This window comes from Myotis brandtii, unplaced genomic scaffold (assembly GCF_000412655.1).
Source record: "Myotis brandtii unplaced genomic scaffold, ASM41265v1 scaffold499, whole genome shotgun sequence".
Classification (NCBI taxonomy): Eukaryota; Metazoa; Chordata; class Mammalia; order Chiroptera; family Vespertilionidae; genus Myotis; species Myotis brandtii.
In genome coordinates, this window is record NW_005369027.1 from 150460 (window position 1) to 165797 (window position 15338).

Sequence of the window (15338 nt, forward strand, 5' to 3'; positions counted from 1 at the left end):
CATTTTTACTGTCCATCTGATTAAAAGTATAAGTTACTACTGCTAAAACTTTCATGAGTGTCATTTTTGTCATTAGCAATAAGAAATAATACCATGAGCACACACACAGAGTAGTTGCCCAATGTTTGCCATGTATGAGTGATACAAAAAGGGCTTGCATGCCTTTTGCAAAAACATAGAACTCTGTTATAAAATTCAACCATGACCCAGGGCTTGACTAAAAACTTCCCTGAGACAGCTAACATCGCAGAGATGACTTAATGCACTTGTTCCCCTAAGGCTGCCATAGTGTTGTTTTTTTTTCTTTTTTGATCAGCTATATTTTCAGAAAGCGGCATTTGAAGACGATAGCTGAAAGGGCTTCACTAAAGTGAGATTTAATGTTGTACCTTTAAGTTTTATAGAGGGTCAGTGTAAGAAATGTCCATTTACACATTTCTGTCTTTTACAGATCCCTAGGTTAAGTCATCATTCATCATATTACCAATTGTTACACAAATAATGACCCTATGCAATAAAAATATCTTTAATGCCTGATAATCATTCTCTTTCTCTAGAGAAATGTCTATGCTATCTATCACCAAGCAATGATAACTATATAATCACTTATTAATTTTCAGTTGAATATAACTAGAGTAACTGATTAACCCAAAAGATTGGAAATGCCCATTTCTTTATTATTTTAAACATTCTTAAACATCTGTTCTTATTTTTAGCTTCTATTTTTATATTTCTTTGCATCATGAGACTGCTACATTTTTTCAGAAGCATAAAAAAATACAAATTCTGTTTGTAAATTAACATTTGCTATGATTGCATACTTATTTTTTCCTTTGCTTTCTAACGGGGTTCTTTGAGAACAGGGCTCTGTTTACTCATCTCTGTATTGTTGTTTCAGGGCAGCAAAATGAGAATATATAAACGTTAGTGTGGAACACCGCAAAGAGCTCTGAAGCCAGAGCCCGGATTCCCATTTTCACTCCATCACTTACCGACCATATGACATTTGGCAGGTCCTGTTCATTTATTAAGCTTAGTTTTCGTGTCAACAAAATACCACAAGTTCACTTGTAGCAGTTCAGAGAGGATAAAATAATACATATAAATGTTTCAATACGAGTGGGGTATTTTCCAAATTCAGCCATCACCTCTTTCCCATCCACAAACAAAGGGGCAGTAAAGAACACAGCGATGCTATCGTTTATCTCGAAAGTACTAGGTACCTTCAAAGAGCCTACAGAATTCTCTGCATGTGGTTTTCTGAAGTCCTGTCCTCGAAGAAGGGTAGGGAGGGAGATATAATAGGGGGGTGAGGGGAGAGATAAGTAAGAACATTATTAGTTTCAGCCAGAGACCACATTTGGCTGAACTCACAGGGGCTGTGAAATTGCACAGCAGAGCAGCTTCCACCTTGAGGCAAGGAGTCTGGCCTTTTGTATCCTCCCCTCAGTCACTGGCTACAGGCTTCCAGGGCATGAGGGGCGATGGTGCATAACCACCCTGACAGGGTGATTCCTATCTGACTGAGAACAATTATCCAGAGGAGACAGCAGCTGTGAGACATCAGCTGCCAACACGTGCAATAGCTGGGAGATGGGTGAACTGCCAGGTGAGAGGATCTGGCAGGAGTAGCAACACTTGTAATAGCATTATTAGCTTTTCCTTAATTTTTATCTTCCCTTAGGCCAATAGTTATCAACAAGGGACAATGTTGCATTTGGCAGAGTCTGGGGACATCTTTGGTTATCACAACTAAGTGATGCGGGGGCACTGGCCTAGTGAGTAGGCCAGAGATACTGACAAACATTCCACAAAGCACGGCACAGCCCCTTGCCCCATCATTATCCAGCCCCAAATCCCAAATGCCAATGCTAATGTTTTGGAATAAACAAATATATAAAAGACAATGTTTACGGCTCATTATGAAAGTTATTGATTTGCTATTAATATCATTCAGACTTTACTAATCAAAAGAGGAAAATGTGGGATTGCGTTGATTTTGCTACACACACACACACACACACACACACACACACACACACACACACACACACACACACACACACACACACACACACACACACACACACACACACACACACACACACACACACACACACACACACACACACACACACACACACACCACAAACCCACTCTTAGAGGAACTTTTATCTTGGGATCACTATTAGTATTCCTTCACAATCTGCAACAACAAGCATACATTCAGCATGAGTCACGGACTGACATGGCTACTTTTGCAAATGTCATCCATCCTCCCTTGTGCCTTTTTTCACATCAGCTTTTAGCTCTGCCTTTACCCACACCTTTATGGATTTGGATGCCAGCACTTCGCTGTCCTAGACTCGTTCGCTCCTGGATTTTTATTCCTCGCCCCTTTTCTTCTGTGCTTTTTCTCCCTGGCTTCCAGCTGAACTCAAACATCAGGGTGTCTGCATCCAGCTCTGCGCTTTCCCTTCAGCTGCACTTTGCCTAATGGGGACTCCGGCACACCCTGCAGCTGTCGGATCCGTCCTGCTCACTTTCACGGCCTCCCTCTGCACCTCCTCAAACTCTGTGGGTTCAGACCGTCTAGCACAGGATAGAGATAATCAGTCCTCATTCTTCTTTTCTAAGGATTAATAAAAATTACGCTACTTTTTCCCTCAAACACAAACAGTCTTTTTCATTAAGTCTTATATTCTTCCAATGTTTTTGTTTTCAATAATATGGAACTATTTGACATTCAAATAAGAATATGGCAAATCTTTTAAGGGGTAAATTTCATAGTTGAGACTCTCACATCACATTTATATTTTTCTTCTCTCCCCCCTCTATTTCCTGAAATTGTGTGTGTGCGCGCACATGCGCGCCTCATCCAGATGTTTTATCCTCTTCATCTCTTAAATGCACAGAGGATCTAATTTCACATAATAGATCACTGCTTTCTGTGGGAGACACCAAGCAGTCTCAGTAAAGCCTTGTCAAATCAATCCCATAATCATGAACAATATAGTGTACCATTTTGATATGCACGTCTCACTTTCCTCTAGATCTAAAATTAACAGGTAACTCCTAAAGCCTCTGATGTCACTCTCACTGATGTACATTGCTGAAGCAAAATCCTAGAAGCATCTTTTTTAAAACAAATCAAGACAAAACCATTTGCTACTACATATTTTAATTTGTCACTTGGAGCAAAGAAGAAAAGTTTGGAAAAGAAATGTGAAGGAAGAGACATCCAAAAGGAATGAGATCAAGGATTCTGGAAAGATGGTTGTATAGAAAGCATCAGAAATCTGTCTTCCCTCCCAGACCATAATTGTACTGGTGGATTCTGTCTGATGTAACTATTTAGGAACTCTGGCGTCTATTGAAGACTTGCAACCTCTGAGGAAGGCTTGGAAGGTACATCATGGTTAATTTATTTCCGTTTCACTCTTAGCACAGCAGCAGCTATCTATCCTCCACACCTCCGCCACTTGGCGGGCAGCTATGCACGTGTTCCTGAAGCAGCTTGCACACAACTTGTAGGAGCCAGGAACCAGGTAAGTAAAGAGGACCCTGTCCTCCAAATATCAGGACTCTGTACCTGATCACTGGTTGCTGTTTTGCATCACAGAGATGCAGGCAAAAAGGCAGTGACCATCACTGTTACAGGTCTTTCCGATCGACTAAAGAGACTTTTGGGGGACTTAAAGGTCCAGCACCTTATTTAAATCCTTCATTTTTATCTCTCTCCCATTTTTGGAAGCCAGACATTAAAGACTAGGACATTCAAAAGCAACCACATATTCAGGGGAAATTATAAAATCACTGTGTGTGCCTAGGGGAGGGCAGAGGTTTAGGAAAGACCTGAGAAGACTTTGCAGTTATATTTCAGGCTGATTCTTGACGCAGCGATAGCCTTAAATGATCAAAAATCAAAACAAAAACAAACAACAAAAAGAAATCAAATAAAAACCAGCAAACTGTGGGAAAGGAAAGGTATCTGATTTCTAGAGTTACCGTATAATTAGATTCAAATGTCCAGTTTAAAAAACAACAACAATAACACATAATATACAAAGAAACAGGTATGTTCCATCCAAAGGAACAAAAATGAAAACCAACAAAACTGTCCATATAAAAGGCATAATGGCAGATCTGCAAGAAGAAGATTTTAAGACATGCTGAATTAAGGATGCTCAAAGAACTAAAGGAGGACACAAAGAAAATCAAGAATGTGACATATGAACAAAATTAAACTATTAATAAAGAGATAGAATACATAAAAAGAAACAAAAAAGATTCTGGCACTAAAAATACCATAACTAAAATGGAAAAAAAATCACTACAGGGTTTCAAAGGCATGTTTGAGCAAGCAAAAGAGTCAATAAACTTGAAAATATGACAAAGAAATGAACAAGTCTGGGAACTGGACAGAAAAAAGACTGAAGTGAACAGATTCTAAATAAATGTGGGCATGTTTAAGCTGACAATGTACCCATTGTAGGCATGTCAGGAGGAAAAGATTAAAAACTTATTTGAAAACAATAACAGCTGAAAACTTCCCAAATTTAATATAATATATGAATATAAACATCCAAAAAATTCAATGAACTCCAATTTGGATGAATTGAAAAAGATTCATACCAAGACACATTATAATCAAACTGTTGAAAGCAAAACACAGTAAGAAAATTTTGAAACCAAGAAGGAAGCAACTTTTCACTTATAAGGGCTACTCAATAAGAATTTCAGAGTTCTCATTAGAAACTTTGAAGGCCAGAGGGTAGTGAGATAATCTTCAAGGTGCTACAAGAAAAATAGTTGATTGATAATACTATACCCAGCACAACAGTCCTTCAAAAGTTATAAAGGAGAAATTAAGATTTTTTTTAGATAAACAAAGGCTAGTGAATTCATTATCACTAGACCTGCCCTACAAGATATGCTAAAGGAAGACAAGCAGATTGAAATGAAAAGACACTAGTAACTCAAAGTTGTATGAAGACATAAAGATCTCAATAAAGTAAAAACGTGGGAAAGAGTAGAAGCTAGTATTATTTAACAATATTGTTTTCTAAGGATTTAAGAAGGTAATACCTTTTGTAAAAATAGTCTAAAAGTTAATAATTTTGGTTTTAAATTCCACATTTTTTCTACATAATTTAAGATATTAATGCATTAAGATTATTAGTTTATGTTTTTAGACAATGTATAAAGATGAAATTTTGTTACATTAACAACAAAATTTGGTGATAGTGTTGTTAAAGAAGCAGAATTTTTGTATGTCATTAAAGTTAAGCTAGTATAAATTCAAGTCAGAATTTTATAATTTTAGTATGTTAAATATAATCCCATGGTAATCACAAAGAAAATAACTGAAGAACATACACAAGAGAAAATGAGAAAGGAAATTAAAACATTCACTATAAAATAAGATCAGAAATTCTAAGTTGGAAGGAACCATAGAACTAATTTAATACCAAATTATAGAACTAATTTAGTTTTAAAGATAGAGGAACAAACAGACCCAAAGAGAGTAATGTCTCCTATAACATCTCCTAATTTGGAGTCTACTCGTTTTCCCATTGCTTCATGTTAGCTTGTCATGTGGAAGGTGAAGAGTTATGTTCTGGTAAGGTTTTCTTAAGAATCCAGGATCATTAAGTCATCATTATTATCAATTAATGCTATGTTCTAGTCAGTGTTTTTCCACATCTTTAAATTAAAACCATTCCTGGTCTCTTGATATCTGCAGTAACCATCCTGGCTGGGTGGAATAATACCACCTCCTGTCATTTTGCCACCAAACTCACTGGGAGGCTAGGGCTTACTTCCTGCAGCAATAAAACAACAAACATGAGAGATTCGGTTCCATTAGATTTCTTCATGAATTGAGCCAAGTCATTAAAAGTTCTTGACCTATTCAATTGTTTGTAATGTTAATCTGAGTTAGATATAAGGAATATATTATTTCCAAATTTCCTTCAAATGCATAGCTCAATCAGCATTTTCAAGAAAATCTAATGCAGACTGGAGCACCCACTATAAAACAGTATGACGGTTCCTCAAAAAATTTTTAAAAAATGAATCTGCTTTATGACCCACTGATTCCACTTCTGCGTATATATCCGAAGAAACTCAAAGCATTAATTCAAAAGAATATATACACCCCTGTGTCCATTGCAGTGTTATTTACAATAGCCAAGATATGGAAACAATCCAAATGGCCATCAATTGACTACTGGATAAAAAAGCTGTCAGACATCTATATAATGGAATCTTATTTGGCCATTAAAAAAGTGGAATCTTACCATATGCAACAGCATGGGTGGATCTACAACAGTGATGGCGAACCTTTTGAGCTTGGCGTGTCAGCATTTTGAAAAACCCTAACTTAACTCTAGTGCTGTGTCACATATAGAATTTTTTGATATTTGCAACCATAGTAAAACAAAGACTTATATTTTTGATATTTATTTTAAATATTTAAATGCCATTTAACAAAGAAAAATCAACCAAAAAAATGAGTTCGCGTGTCACCTCTGACACATGTGTCATAGGTTCGCCATCACTGATCTAGAGGCTCCTATATAATACAAGGGTAATATGCAAATAGACTGAATGGCAGAACAACAAATCAAAGCATAATATGCTAATGATATGCTAAGGCTATTCAACCACTCACTATGCTGTACACTGACTACCAGGGGGCAGATGCTCTGACCAGTAGGTTAGCTTGCTGCTGGGGTCTGGCCTATCGGGACTGAGCGAGATGGGCCGGACATGCCCTGGAGCCCTCCCTCGGTCCCTCCCTGGCCTGATCGTGCACTGGTGGGGTCCCTCAGCCTGGCCTGAGCCCTCTCGCAATCCGGGATCCCTCAGGGGATGTCAGAGAGTGGGTTTATGCCCGATCCCGCAGGCCACTCCCCTTGGGAGGGTGCCAGATGCAGGGCACATGGCTGGTGAGTACTGCTGCAGCAGCGCAAGCCACCCCCAATTAGGGACCGATTCAGTGCAAGCCCGCAGCAGGCACAGTGGCACTGGGATGAGCAGGAGTGGCAGGTAGGAGCTGCAGGCGGCGTTGGACTGTGGGTTTTGGCCGGATCCCTGCAGGCCACCTAGAGGAACTCAACCTGTGCACGAATTCGTGCACCGGGCCTCTAGTATATAATAAAAGGCTAATATGCAAATAGACTGAACGGCAGAACACCAAACAACTGGTAGCTATGATGTGCGCTGACCACCAGGGGGCACGCGTGGAACATGGTGGACATCAGCAGCAGGGGGCGAGCGTGGAACATGGCGGGCATCAGCCGGCGGCAGGATGGTGGAGTAAGTGAGCGGGGGCGCCAGACCAAGGCAGGGTGCCGGTCACTGTCATCAGGGCAAGCTACTGGTGATTACTGAAAATTCTTTGCTCCCACATGCCACAGTTCCACCGGACTCTCACACCTGCTGCCAGTGCCAAAGCCACTGCTCACACCCAACTGCCAGCACTGGCCCCGCTCACACCCAGTGCCAGAGCCCATTGCCAGTCCCAATTGCTCAGTGCCATCAGTAGGTGTGAGCGATAGCTGCTGTCCCAGATCGCCCCTGAGGGCTTCTCCACCTCCCTCTGCTCCTAAGGGGCGATCAGGACAGCAGCCGCCACTTGCACCCGCTGCTGGCACTGGCCCAATCACTCCGCACTGTCAGCAGGTGCGAGTGGGACGTGGCCATCAGCGCGTGGGAGCAGTGGTGGGGGGAGCAGGACTGCCAGCAGACAGGGGATAGGGAGGGGGAGGCATGGTAAGAGGGGCCAGGTGGAGGCTTGGGGGATGGGCCGAGACCCACCCCTGTGCCTACTGCAGCCTTGTGGCCCACAGTTCCTTTAAAGGTGCACGAATTTGTGCACTGGGCTCCTAATATACATACATACATATATATATATATATATATATAAACAAATTTGGAACTCATAGATACAGAAAACATACAGATGGTTGCCAGAGGTTAGGGAGCTTAGGAGACTGGGTGAAAGGTGGAGGAATTAAGAAGTACAAATATATAGTTACAAAATGGTCACAGGGATGTCAAGTACAGCTAATAGAATACAGTCAATAATATTGTAATTATGTATGATGCCAGGTGTATACTGGAAATATCAGGAGAAACACTTTGTAAAGTATATTATGGCTAACCACTAGGTTTTATACCTGAAATTGGCACAAAATAATATTGAATGTACACTGTAATTGAAAAAGAAATTTAAAAAAAGAAAATCTAATCCATTGTGATATCAGTTTACCTAGCTACCAAGAGAACTGAGTCCACTTTACTACAATACAATAAAACAAGGAAACAGCATTCCCACAACTTCTTTTCAAAATATATTATTTGAATTACTAAGGGCCAATTACTTCCATTTGCCTCCTAACATTCAACAAACATAACTGTCTAGAGTTATGTTTATTTGTAAAGTATATTTTTCTCTTTACTTTTACTTCTGGCCCTTCTCTGCATTCTCTCCTCTTCTTCATTTCTTTCACCTCTTCCCATTCCATATCATATATCTCCCTGCCCCTTTTTAAAAACTATAAATACTTCAGCTAATTTTCTAAATCTTTAGTTTTTCTGATTTTCCTGATTACTACCAATGATTGCAATAAGTTCAGAAAGCTCATTAAATAATTCCCTTAATGCCTTAACGTGGCAAGCACATTAACCTACTAAGTCATTCTGTATGTGCTTGATTGCCTGGGCTCTGCAGGCCCTAGTGGCTCTTTTGGTCGATAGCTGTATTGTTGCTGTTTCTTTTCATTCCTAATTGAATGCACACTGCCCCTTGACTTCTGCTGATGCTAAGTTGCAGTTGTTGGCAAATTTTCAATCTTGCTAATCTCCTCCCTCCCCCCCCCCCCCCCCACAACTGATTAGTTTTATTTATTTATTCAATCTTTAAAATTGTGACTTTGGCACACTTGCCTGAGGGTAAGAGAGCACACACAATTAAATACATTAAAGGAAATGTAAAAACATGGTGATTACATAATTCATCAGTTTTAAGTAGTATAAAAAGGTGTTGGCCTAAAACCATAACACCGAGGAAAGGATAATTTTAAGAGTTTCAAACCATTTAAATTATTATTTAAATTATTTTATTTTCTCCTCTTGAATTTTATTTTTTATATAGACAGGATAGAACATAATAATATTTACTTTTTATGGTGAGGCACCTTTCACAAAATATAATAACTTCCACAATTAGCACTAGACATAAGGACACTAGAGAAACAACTGATAGTGCCCTAGTGCCCTAGGTGTCCCACGTACATTTTAATATTCTTGGAGTTATATCATTTTTATTCTATTGCTAAATGGGTACATTAGTAAGTTAAGGTGTCTGAAAAGTGATCTGCAACGGTATGTTAATTAGATAGTTCTGCCATGTTTTGCTATCATTTTTCCATTTAATAATGATAGCGTTGGAAGGCTATGCTGGCTTCATTTTCATGTGACTGAATGATAACCTGAAGGTCCCTAATCTAGGCCAGGTCTTGAAGCTCAGCTCCGGTAGAACAATGTGTAGCATACAGTATATCTGATTACTATCTCAAATCATCACTGTTAACTTGGATTATTTTCTCTTCTAAGCAGCATTGAAAAGTGACTGAATATATGGGCATCTTTACTTTGTTCCTTTGCTAAAATGAAACTGTGGATACAGCACTCAGATCTTAATCTCAACAGAAAACTCCTCCTCCTATTTTACCAAAAATATGGGATCCATCAGCAAGAAATTCTTCAATTTCATATTTATCTGTATCTAAGTGTATTTATAGCTTTATTTATCTTTATACCGGCTCAGAAGAGGGCTTTGTTTTGTTTTCTGTTTTTGTTTTGTTTTTTTTTAAACCAAACCTAGTCTTTCTATCTGTTTTCCTAATTCCATTCTCTCTTAACACTATATTCTGTGAGTTATATTTCTAATTTTTCATAGATTCTTCTTTTCTAGCTTCTTCTGGTCTTTACCTAATACTTTTTCAATTACTGCCATGTTAAAAAGTACATAAATAAAAATGTTAACAAAACAAAGGAAAGATAAGGAAAAGAGACTTTGAGTAATTCCATCTACCCCTTAAATATCTTTCTCCCTCTCTCTCCTCATTCTCTTACTCTTTATTTCTTCTTCCTTCCAGCTACAAACTGTTGGAAAATTTAGTCTATTTTACCATCTTTACTCGGTTACTGCATCATAAGCATTCAGCCCAATATGGTCTAATTTTTGCCTACATCATATTACTAATACTGTTTTGGAAAAGTATATAAAGTTCCAATATGCACTTTGAAGGTACAGCAGCCAATGTCTATAAATAATGCAGAAATTTTATGTTGATCAGCCTTAATCACTCAAAAATATCCAGAAACCATATAGTCTAGTGGAAAATATGCATAAAAGCAGATAATTACAACATATGTGAGTACTGCTGTGATTTGGGTAATCATAGATGGATACGATAGAAATTGCTATCCATTCTCTCTTCACAGAAACAAAACCGATGTAATCGGAGAAAGCAATGTGCCCAGATTAAAACACAAACAAATTTTACATTTTGCAGCATCCCTTGCAGTTAAGTATAGCTATATAATTAAGTTCTAGATGATAATATGCAAAAAAAAATCACTTGGAAGAAACTTAAAAAGATGTAAGAAATGCTTGTTTCTGTTAATATGTCTGGAATATCAAAACCATAGCAGAGCTAGAGAAGCCATATTTCGACTTTGATAGAAATGAAAGCCAGAAACCAAGGACAATAAAGCAAAAAGACAAAAACGCCCGATTCCCTGATGACTTTGCGAGGCTGCCATTACAGTCCTGGGTTACCCATTCTCAGACTTTTTATGGAGATAGTAAACGCCCGATATGTTTAAACTGCCACAACCAAAGTCACTGTACCTCCTACATTAGAATCCCTTGCATGTAGAAAAGTTTTCTGGATCTCCTTCTGAGTTATATTTTGTTTTATTCACTAATTTCACTGGATGGTCCCATCTATTTCTCCTTCATATTTCTCTCCTGAGTTTCATAGCCACATACCCATTTTCCTAGACCTTTGTCTTAGAATGCCCCTTAATCACTTAAATTTAACAAGCAAAACCTGAATGAATTTCCTAATCTGCTCTTCCTTCTACATATAGCTTTTGGTTAATGATGCCACTGTTGAGTAAGTTACAAATCTCAAAACCTTGGGGTAAATCAATTCTTTCTTCTTCAACCTTAACATTTAATAGATCATTGACTCTAATAACTTCTACCTCAGAAGATTTTTCCTGCATGAATATACTGCTCTCCATTCTCACTAATGTTGCCTTAATCTATGTCCTCACTGTTACTCTTAGATTATTTTAAAAAATAATTCCTAAACAGGCCTCTATCTTCCAATCCCTCCCTTGCCTTTTCTAGCTCTCACCACCTTGTCAAAAACAGTGAACTTCCAGCCCTGGCTGGTGTGGCTCAGTTAGTTGGAGTGTAGTCCCTTGTACCAAAGGGTGTTGGGTTCGATTCCTGGTTGGGGCACATAACAAGTTGCGGGTTTGAACACCAGTCATGGTTCATGCAGGAGGCAACCAATCTTATGTTTCTCTCTCACATCCATGTCTGTCTGTCTGTCTCTCTCTCTCTCCCCCCTCCCCCCTCTTCCTCTCTCTGGAATCAATTTAAGAACATGTTTTAAAAGCAGTTAGCTTCTAAACAGAGGGATCTGTTTATGCCCATCTCAAACTTAAACTTTTTCCATTCCTCTCAATTGCCTGCAGTGTCAGATTAATGCTATAAATGGTTCTTCTGAAACAGTTCCAATTTTGTTTTCAGGTTCTCTTCTATTCCCCACCCTCCCAGTACACACACCAACAGTACCCAGTACAGTAGGTCCTCGGGTTACGTCAGAGATCCCTTCCTGCTGCGCGACATAACACAATTCTTGCCTTAAGTCGGAACCCACCTACATAAGCACCTACGTCACTCACATGGAGCAAAGACACAGCAGTAATGAAGTGAAACAGTAAAAACAATTTAAAAGAAAGATAACAATTCCTGACCTTCACTTGTGGTAAATAAATAATAATAAACATAAAGCACATATGTACATACGTCGAAATGACGGAACTTTTTTTTTTTATAAATAAATGGGAGATGGCGACGTAACCATGAAACGACATACGTCGAGTCCGACGTAACCTGAGGACTGACTGTATTTCTTTTTAATCAAGGTCCAGTTTAATTAGTCAAGCCTCTTTTGTGGCATTCTCTTGCCCACTTGCCAAATCAATGGAATTATTTCCTCACGCCTTACTATGTGCTTTTGGGTAAACTACTGTTATATAGTTTATTATATTGTTTTGGAGTCACTTTTGTATATTTGAGTGTATTATATGTGCATCTTTGAGTATTTTGAAGGAGGTACCATCTATTCATAGTTTCATCCCCCAGATGGTCTATGGTGCTGGGGTTTTGGACTAATCACACTTTGGTTTCCTAGTAATTAAAACATGTAATTTCAGGATAGGTGCTTGCAGATATAAAAAGGATTAGAAAAATAATTTTAATGACATTTTATATTATGAGAATGGTTTTAAAATTTCTTTCTGCTATAAATTCATCTTCTTTACCCTATATCCTAATACCCTAGACCCAGAAATCAGTCTACTCATTACCTCCAGAAATGCATTCCACTTACTTCTTCTTAACCAAATATATTTTCTAAAAATAGGATTTCATGAACCTGATTCTGGGATGCAAACTTTATTTAGTGATCTTTGAGTCATCTGTAGTTTTGAGTACAATTTTCTGTACTTTTTAATGAGTTTCCTTGCTTTAGAAACATGCTTGTTATTTTTCAGAAGATTTTATGGGAAAAAAAGGGTGACTTAGATAAGACCTTCTCAATTTAAAGGAAAAAAAGAAAAAGAAAAAGACTAGAACCCAGGGTCATGGAGAGATGAAAGAAGTGTGCTTTGGCACGCACAAATGAAATGTATTTTCAAAGCTTTCCAGGATCGACCTGCAAGCAGATGGCAGGAAAGCATATAAGAGGGGGCGTGCTCCTATTTTGAGATTTATTTTTTTTCTAATGGGAAATTATGGGTGAAACGATGACAAATAGTTTTAGATTTGCAATGCTATTTCTCATTTTATATAACAACTCAGCTTTTAAATTGTAAATCATGAATTCTAAATGGCTCATGCCCAATCTTTCTGTAAAATATGTAAAGTTCATGAATTTGAATCATCATATCAAACAGAAAGGAATACAAACTCAATTCATATACTTGATGGAAATTATATTTTGGAGGGACAATTAATAGTAATATATTTCAGCAGTAATCTATAGGCTGAACTTCTATCAAGTTTTTTGAAAGCTTAGCTTCAGGCAACATGAAAAATTTGCATATAATTAAATCATAAAATTTACCTGGACTATACCATGTGAATGATGGTGAGTGTGTGAAAATATGAAAAGTAAACAGCAGACTTTGGTGTAAATACTTTTTACACACCTAAAGTGTTATAATGTTGAGAAAATGAAGACTAAATGTCAAATACAGAATAAAAATACAATATTTTTAAATGCATATATGTAAAATACACATGCTGTGTCTATCTGTGCATGCCTATAAACATGTATGTATTCGTATACACATATTTTGTGTGTGTATAGATTGTGACAATTTAAAATATACTTTCCTTTGAAAACTGAAAGGATACCAATCTTATATAGGTTGTGTTGATTTATAAATTCTTTTGCAAAATATAAATGTAAAAAACACCTGTTTGTTTACCTTTAATAATAACTACACATAATTTCCAAATTATTCACTTTTGATTTGTGCTCCTCACTTTCCTCATAGATTCAAAGTTGCCCATCTGAATAGAGAAGACATAGGTCTTTGAAGGTAAATTGTTCTGACATTTACTAGTATGACCGCTGAGAAGCTATTTAACCTTTCTAAATTTCTTTTTTTTCAAGTATTAGAGTAAACAAAACAAGCCAAAAAACAATCTAGGAGGCATGCTATTGTGAAGATAAAATGGGATAAAAGGCAAGAAACAGTCTATGAGGCTTAGTTCCCTGCCCCCTCGTCTTGATGGTAATTCTTTGCTTGCATTTTTGTAACTATGTTCTTTTAGGAATGTTAGCTCACTGCAGGAGAGTCCAAAGTCAGGCTATTGAGGTCCTAAACATTTCAAATTTATAAGTATACTGTTATCATTTTTACAAAATTTGTCTTCATGAATGTAAGTTCCCATAACATTCCTGATGTTTCACTTTAACTTAAATTTATAATCTTGTTCCATGTCCTTCTCAAAGTCACTGATAACTGAATCCAATACTGATATAAAATATTTTATTACTGTACCCACTCTAAAGAAATGATATACTGTTATTGAAAATGAGTAGAAAAGTTAGATGTTATTTCTAGCATGGTCATTTTATAGCAGACTGAAACTCAGGGTCACCAAAGAATTCATGAAAGTTCATCTAAATCTATAATGTTCTATCATATTCCACTTCTAAAATTATATACGGAAATAAAATTTTTCAAAGCCTGCATTTCTATGTTATGGTGGGAATATAAATTAATCATAAAATTATTTTAACTTGCAATGCCATATGAATTTCATTTTATGAAAATTATAGGATTCGATTCAGAGTTCCGTCTGTACTCTTTCTGAAGTCTGAAAATCATGCTCTAAGTATTATTTCTCACCCAAGTGTCTTATAAAACCTGATTCATTCTAGTATCTCTGAAGTAAATAAAAACAAGTTGTACCTATGTAGCATATCTTTAAGAAATCTGGCAAGATTTCTCGCTAGTTTACATGCAACTTTTTACACTCCAATTGAGTTGTTAACCTACATGGACATGTAAGATTTGGTGGAATAAGGAGGTTTTAAGCATCTTCTACAATATGATATTAGTTCTGGGCAGTACTCACGGCTGACATGATGAGCTCTCCCCCCAGACTCTGGATCTCAGCTTTAACTTGGCTGCAGATTTTCAGTTGGTGAGAGTAGAATTTAATCTGTTCTAGGTAAGCCAACAAGTCCTGTTTGCATGACAGATCTGGACACTAAATATGCATAAAAGATAAAAGTGGAAATAGAAAAATTAATAATAACTAGATCAAAGTGAGGAAATATTGACATTTCAGGTGACTTATAAGCAATTTTATTTTCATTGAGCTCCAATTCTCAGACCAAGGCCATGCTTCCTCCATTAGAGGAGTTTATTCATGTTTTGACCTTAATTACTTCAGCACAGACAAAAGAAAGATTACAGAAATATCCAAACATGAAGAGGTACAT

General features: G+C 37.4%; 1 protein-coding gene across 1 annotated transcript in view; it reads right to left on the reverse strand.

Annotated features, from left to right (window-relative positions):
* The window catches only part of CTNNA3 (catenin (cadherin-associated protein), alpha 3), a 1348181-nt gene that overhangs the window by 42037 nt on the left and 1290806 nt on the right, over positions 1–15338 (reverse strand). Inside the window, exon 17 of the mRNA XM_005876777.2 lies at positions 14969–15103. Coding sequence (XP_005876839.1) covers positions 14969–15103 — 135 coding nt within the window. The remainder of the gene's footprint in view (positions 1–14968; positions 15104–15338) is intronic.